General features: G+C 41.9%; 1 protein-coding gene across 2 annotated transcripts in view; it reads right to left on the bottom strand.

Moving 5' to 3' along the window:
• LOC103460674 (neuropeptide Y receptor type 2-like) overlaps window positions 1–7,688 on the bottom strand; it is a 63,246-nt gene that overhangs the window by 9,374 nt on the left and 46,184 nt on the right. For both annotated transcript variants that reach the window (XM_017303438.1, XM_017303437.1), the window contains one exon: window positions 3,049–3,214. In XM_017303438.1, coding sequence (XP_017158927.1) covers window positions 3,049–3,214 — 166 coding nt within the window. The remainder of the gene's footprint in view (window positions 1–3,048; window positions 3,215–7,688) is intronic.

The raw sequence follows: 7,688 nt of genomic DNA, 5'->3' as shown, positions 1-7,688 counted from the left end.
AACAACCTGAACCGCAACCGTGAGAACGACCTGAACCGTTACCACGACAACGACCTGAACGGTAACGACGACAACAACCTGAATGGTAACCACGACAACGACCTGAACCGTAACCATGAGAATGACCTGAACCGCAACCATGAGAACGACCTGAACCGTAACCACGACAACGACCTGAACCGTAACCATGAGAACGACCTGAACCGCAACCATGAGAACGACCTGATCCGTAACCACGACAACGACCTGAACCGTAACGACAACGACCTGAACGGTAACCACGACAACGACCTGAACCATAACCATGACAACGACCTGAACCGTCGTTGTCATGGTTATGGTTCACGACAACGACCTGAACTGTCAAATAACAGGGACATTTTTTTTAAGTATGTCCTCACCTTTTCTTTAATAAACTTCATTTTGACAAACTAATGTCAAGCAGATACATTTAAGTAAAAGATCCCCAACGATATTTCAGGTCATTTCACTCAATCAGCCTCTTCGTCATATTACTGAGAACCACCTGCTGACACAGTCACTTAAAATCCCACAAGGTGAGAAAACAAAACATTTCTTCTTTGTCCCAGTTTTGAGTTTTCTGTGTCGGTAAATTGGGAAGAAATCCAACATCCACCCTGGTTAATCCGTCACCCCGGAGTGAGGCGAGTGAGAAAGTGCAGCAGGTGAACTGGAGCCAACATGGCAGCTCCTCCCTCTGACGGCCGATTAACCGCCTGACTGAGAAAACTCGTCTAATCTGCCTGATTAACAGCCCAACTGGACCAATTCAAACTCTTTCTGCCATCAGAAAGTCTTTTAATCTGAGGTGACAAAGTCTTATTCTGTGAAAATGCTCAAGAATTTCCAAAGTCATTAAATCATTAAACTGTTGGACTGGATCTAAAGGCAACAAAATCAAAGCCACTGCAGTAAACGTGTCTGGAGGTGAAACAAAGACAAACTGACTTTGTTGTCCTGATTTTTAGCTGTTGCCTCCAGTGAGCAGTAAAGATTAACACCCGGAGTCGTAATCGTCTCTTTTTCCTCTTTCTTTTTATTTATATTCGGTGAATGCTCCGTTCGCCAGCCAAGTGCACGTCTGCGGTCTTCTGGCAGCCATCTGTTAGCTGAGGATTAAAAGCTAGCGCCGCTCCCTGTGGTGCCAAAGCTGAAGCACAAACGCGCGACAACACCTGAGCAGTGGCCAGAGTTTAACCTGTGCAAAGGTGAGATTAAAAGTTTCCTCTGGCCTCCGGAGCTGGAAAAGGTTTGAACAGAAACGATTCGGGCTGGTAGAGCAGGTGCTGGACGTCGGCAGCATATGGTCACACAAGAGAAAAGCTTCATTTTTAGACAGCAGGGAACTGATTTAAATCATTTAAAATATGTTTTGATTTATTTTTCCTGAAGCGTTTCTTGGCTAACTGGTGAATTTTCTGCAGCATCGCTGGCAGGAAACAAAGTCCCAGCAACTAAACCGAATCCAATTTATTCAGCTTCCAAACAAGCAGCAACACTAAATACAGGCTCAAATTAAATATAACTAGGATGTTTTTATTTTCCTGATCTCAGTCCAATAAAACAGAACTCAATAGCTTTGTGGTAAAAATGCCAAACCAACTTAATTAAGTTAAATTATGTATTTTTTTTTACCCATTATGCCACTTAAAAGGCAATTCTTCCAAATGAAGAAAGTAAAATATAAAACAAAAATACGTCTCAAGTTACTCGGAATACAAATAGTTTTGTTAATTCTCATCGTTTCCTAGAAAAGCAAGAACTTGTGTTTTAAATCAATGCATGTAAATCTGGTTTTAACTGTGGATGGAGATTTAAAAACAAAAAAAAAACATAAGAAACATAATGGATGTGAGACTAAAACCTTCAGAAACGCCACTTTTACTGAGCAGAACTGAAAACTGCGAAAACCTGAAGGAATTAAAGAGCATTTAACACATTAATTCAACAAAATATGATGTTATAAAACCTAATTTCAGTAAACTTCAGATTACATCTAATATGATTTTCATCTACTGGTTGAATCTCTGCCAATATCTAAATTTTCCATTTTCTCAGTCTACATGCTTATAAATAAAACTTTTATTTGTGGTTATGTTCAAAATAAACTGGAATCACAGCAGGGACATAGAGAAAATTAAAACTAGCAAATCAAATGAGGTGAAAGCAGAGATGAAAAGAAGAAATATGTGAAAAAAAAACAACACAAAGAATAATATGCATATATCTCATAAAAATGTAAGTAAGGCCTGAAACAGGAGCACCAGGGATTTGTCCCGACCAGATAGAAGAGAAGAAAACTCATCATGACACGGCTGAGGCCCTCCGGAGAATCTCAATGGACTAAATGTAATATAACAGTGTTTAAAGTTTAATCCTTTGCCGTTTCCAGGATTAAAATTTAATTCTGGATGCAAATCATGTAGCCTGCAGCTCCACATGTCCGGCAGGTCGAAATCCTCCATAACGTGGAACAGATTTAAATTATAGAAATCAGACGACGTTCAGAATTTTAAGTCAAAAAAAAGAATAAAATATGTTTCCAGGTTTCCTGCTGTTCTGAATAATTTATTACTGTGACCAGAGATCAGCCAATCAGACGAAGGAATCCAGACGACAACCAGGAAAAACGACGAAATTCAAAAATATTTATGTTTCACCTCTATTTTTAAAATCAAAAATTACTTAAATAAAATTAGTGTTAAGAGTAAAATCCTGAAAATAAATGTGTTTCATATCAGATCCGATTTCAATATAATTTTCTAGATTTAAAAAAACAATTTTTTTATTGTTTTTTTCTACAAAAGACGGAAGGAATTTTCAAAAAGTGGATTTTAATCCAATCATCTGTTCTGAGAGACGATGAAGAATTCACTTTTTAAAAGATAATTTATCTAAAACCAATGAACAGGTTTATTGAACCTTTAGAGTTTTTTTTTTAGGTCTGAATTAAAAGCTTTAATGAATCATTTTAAAACCAAAGCAGACGACGACATCTGACAGACTGATGCTTTAAGCTCCACCCACCTGTGGCGGTCCAGGGCGATGACGTTGAGCGTCACCGTGGAGACGTGCACGGCGAGGACCTGGGCGTAGGGCAGCAGGAAGCAGAGCGTGCTGCCGAACTTCCACTCGCCCTGCAGCGTGTAGACCAGCGTGAAGGGCAGGCACAGCGTGTTGACCAGCAGGTCGGCTGCAGAACCAGAACACACAGGTCCAGTTACTGAGGGGACAGTTCAGTCACAAAAACACCACAGAACCACAGGATCCGGACTTTGACTAGGTCAACATGGCATCTGGATTCTTTTCTCTTTCAGTGAGTCTGTTGTGGATCTGCTGCTGTGATCATAGTTCTGTTGGCCCGGTTTGGTAAACGGACTCATATTTAACTGTGCAGAGCATCAGAGGAGTTCGCTGCTGCTGGACCAGCTCAGATCATCACTCCTCCAGGTGTCGTACTGCTGGCTCAACGGGTCGGTTCTGGTGTTAACGCAGCTCAAATAATCAGAAGAAAAGATTACATTTCATTAGATTTGGATAACACCGAAGTTTCTAGTCAGAAAATTCAATTCTGACATATTTTAGGCTGAAAAATATCTGATATCATCCAAGTATCTTCCTCCAGTCGATGCAGGAAAACTCTCCAGTAGCAGTCAGTCCTGCAGTGATTCTGAAGTAGCCTCTGACTGAAGACTTGCTGTGCGACAGTCTCTGGCTCTTGACATGTTAACAGCTCAACATCCAGGCAGCAGAGATCATGTTCCTGGATGACACCATCATTTGCTCTCAAGCTCTGCTAATCCACCTCATTTGCTTTTGCTGCTCCTCTTTAAATCTCCTCCTGGCCAAATGGCTGGAAGGTAGAGGAAATGTTCTGTTTTGCTGCTGAAGCCTCGTTTTTACTCCTCTGAGATCCAGGGCTGTAGTTTGGGTACTATCCAAGTTGTGGAGAACCTAACTAGCTGCTCCCGGTTGTAAATAACAATGCCCTGTTGCCACGGTTACACATCACAACAACCATCCAAAAGTAAAAAATGTTAAGAGGAAAAAAACCCTTCCAGCTCCACGGCATCCAAAACCAGAGAGAGCAAATGTCCAAAGATGGAATCTATCAACCAACAAAATAAAATAATGAACCAATCAGAGAACGCTGCTGCTCCAGTGATGAAACCAGGAGCAGCTGGAGAAGCAGAAACGATCTGCTGCTGTGCCTCTTATCCAAACACCTCTACTGTTGGTGACGGGTAGTTTTAAGACAGGGGTCCCCAAACCTTTTCCTGTGAGGGCCACATAACTTTTCCCTTCTCTGGTGGGGGGCGGAGTCAGTTTGTAACAGAACAAGTGTTACACGTTTATCACCTGCGCTGCCGGAAATTGTTGACGGGGGCAAGAGGGGGCGTTAAAGTTGAAACTGTTCAGGGGGGAGGGGGGGGCGTTTCTCCATTGATTTTTACCCAGAAAGCACATGGGCAAAAACCGTTAGTGAAACGGTCACTGGGACTGACTGGTATATCTTCCATTGAGGGAAACCTGGAATGCGGTGTTCATAACAAACACGTGTTCATCTGCTCTACCGCTAGCAAACAACCGCACTGATTAAATAACATAAAAGTCAAGCAGTTCCCTAAAAGTCCAACAGATGGCAGCAATGCGCCATGCAAAACAAAACGCCCTCAGTTTACAGGACACACTTCCTGCTAAAGAGCCCCCTGGTGGTTGAAGAAAAATCCACATATAAACTGGAAAATACAATATATGAAAAAAAATCTGAATGCTCTCTGGTATTGTTCAGGGGGCCGGACCAAATGTGGCGGCGGGCCGTAGCTTGGGGACCCCTGCTTTAAGATCAGCCATATCAGAAGTAAAACTGAAGCAGGACAAAACTAGTATGCATGTTACTTTCTCCGTTAATGCTCCCAATACTGGTTCAGAATGTTTCTGTTGTCATGAACTTTAACTTTTAGGATTCCTGCCGCAGTCTGGACGGCTGTCAGAAATGTTTTCTACGTGGGAATTACAGGATGATGGATTTCAAATAGTTTAAAAGTATCTTTATTGCCCTCTGGCTGCCTTCATGGATTTGTCCTCTGCTGGTTGCTGCAGCTCGCCGAGCAAAGCTCAGTGGACAAACAGGCCTGGCAGCCATTAGTCTAAGGATCAGATATCTAAATAGTTTACAAAGCACAATCAGACATTCTGCTCTGAAGTGGTTCATCTTGCCGTCATTAGAAACGTCTCTCATCCTCCAGTTAATGTTTTCTGAATGAGCAGCAGAAGTCGCTGCGCATCAATCCTCCTCTCTGGGGTTTGCATCTTTCCTTCATGACGGGTAATTAATCGTTTCAGCTGGGCGACGATGAATGTCTGATCGTTACGCAAACAAATGAGACGGAGGAGGAGGCCAACACAGCTCAACAAGCCAAACGAATTGTTTTTCAATCCGAGACGCAGAATCGTTTGTTTTTTTTAGATAAATAGAGACGCTGGTTAAAGATTCATGAGCCTCCATGAAGAGAAAGAAGCTGCAGATGTGAGTCGGATGACGCAACATTTTTCATTTTAATGCAAATATAGTAGCTTTAAAAGTTTGAACAGGAATGAAACTGAAATGGACCCAAACCAACACAAAACAAAACAAAGCAGCTTCCTGTTATCTCCAAACAGGCAAAGTTAAAACAGCTGCTGTGTTTTTATTCCCCATCAGGTTTAATTTGTCTGTTAAATCCCAAATTATTTCCCCCCTGATCTTCATTTATCACGACGCTCCTTCAGGCCTGCTCTTATGTCACGATCCAGAGATTATTGTTGAGTCAGCTGAGGACGCGCAGAGGCAGAACCGGGCCTCAGAGTCCAGCCCGACTCGGCTGGGGAACCGTGACACCATCTGCCCAGAGACAGCAGGTCACATGACCTCTGGAGCCGCCAGGACGCCAAACATCATCTGCAGCCCAAACCAACAATCAGACCACGACTTCAGATTTACCTCAGTTCCTGTAACTGAGTGCGACCCGGTCCAGCGGTCCGGTCCACACGCTGTTCTTATGAAATTAATCCTCTTGGATATGTTTTAAAATAATCCCAGTGCTGGGAAGCAAAACGATTAGCTGGAAGACGAAGCGAACAAGACAAAAACTCATTTGGGTTCAGCTGCAGCTGGACCTGAACGAGTCTGAATCAGTGTTGCTATGGAGACAACAGCTGAACGCTCGTCTCCGTGTCTTCGTCCCAGGGTTGGACACAGTGAGACTGGACTGTGTAATGACGGACGATCTGTAATTAATTCATTGCAATTGATCGTATTTTAATCAAAAACCATATAATCGACAAAATAACATTTACATTTGAAAGCAACACAGATATCGTTTTATTTATCTGCTTTTTGGGTTATTAAACCATCAGATTGGTGCAAAGTGTTCATTCATGGGACGTTTTTAAAGATGTGAGCTGCTACATTTTAGGCTCTAACGGCTTCACTGATTGGCCAACAGCTCCTGTCAGCACAACGTTTTTAAAAACGTCCAATCAGATCGATTTCTGAAGCAAGAATTAACCTGCTTCCATTTCTGTTTATGAAAAATATGAACACCAGTCAGGGTTTGTATGTAAAAAAGAAAAGAATCTATGTAATTATGTAACCAAAATTGATATGAAAGATACAAAAAACATTGAAACTGAGTCACAATCCGAGAGGAAGTTCCAGATAATAATGAGATAAATACAAACTGCAGAACTTAAGAGAAATTTGTAAATGTCAAGTAAATTTCCAAACAATAAATTTTTAAAAGAATAAATGGAATAAATTCCACAAAAATAATAATTTTGATGACCCCAGCAGACAGGCAGGATATGTTTTAGTCAGATATTAAAAAAAAAGCTTGTGCATGTTTGTATGCAGCGTAAGCAAACATCTGATTTAAAATGCATTTGGCAAAACAAAGACAAAGAACCAGAGCAGAGAGGAACTGACGTGCAGAACATGAGAAAAATGCAAATATGTGGTTGTAACTGTGTCTGTCTGTCAGTCTGTCATCAACATGTTACTGTAACCTGAAAACACACGACGTCTGGCCCAGAGTCAGTCCAGCATTTACAGGCTCAAACGAACAGAAACAGATGCTGCAGTCCAGACTCGTCTCTCTCTCTCTCCCATCAGTACCAGCAGCTGCAGCTGGACTTTCCCTCTGACCAGACATTAAATCTGCGGTTCAGAAGGTCCAGTGAAACCGCTTCTCCACAAGGCGGGTCGGGTCAAACCCTGCAGAACACAAGGACTTTAGATGACTACGTTTTCAATAAGCGCATTCTGTCGGGGTGGATTAGACCAGAACCGGAGCTCTGCAGCGAGTCGGCTGCAGTTCGGCTTCTCCTGGTGTTAATGCGGCGCCTCGAGGCGAAGGCTGATGGAAACAGCAGGAGGAGAGAAACCGAGAAAGTAGAAAAGACAAACCAGGAAGAGGAGGAAAAATCTGCCTAATAACACAAACACCTTATGAGGAAATACACTTTAAATTTACACAGCAAAAAGCCCAGAGTTAATTTAACTCTGAAGAGTGTGGACTATATTAACACTGAAAGAGTGTTAATATCAACTCTGTGGGAGTTAAATTAACACTGGGAATTATGTTGTTAACTCCCACAGAGTTGATATTAACACTCCGTCAGTGTTT

This window comes from Poecilia reticulata, unplaced genomic scaffold, assembly GCF_000633615.1.
Source record: "Poecilia reticulata strain Guanapo unplaced genomic scaffold, Guppy_female_1.0+MT scaffold_275, whole genome shotgun sequence".
In the NCBI taxonomy this organism is placed as follows: Eukaryota; Metazoa; Chordata; class Actinopteri; order Cyprinodontiformes; family Poeciliidae; genus Poecilia; species Poecilia reticulata.
Note: the sequence above shows the minus strand (reverse complement) of the source record. Positions and strands in the feature narration are given on the sequence as shown.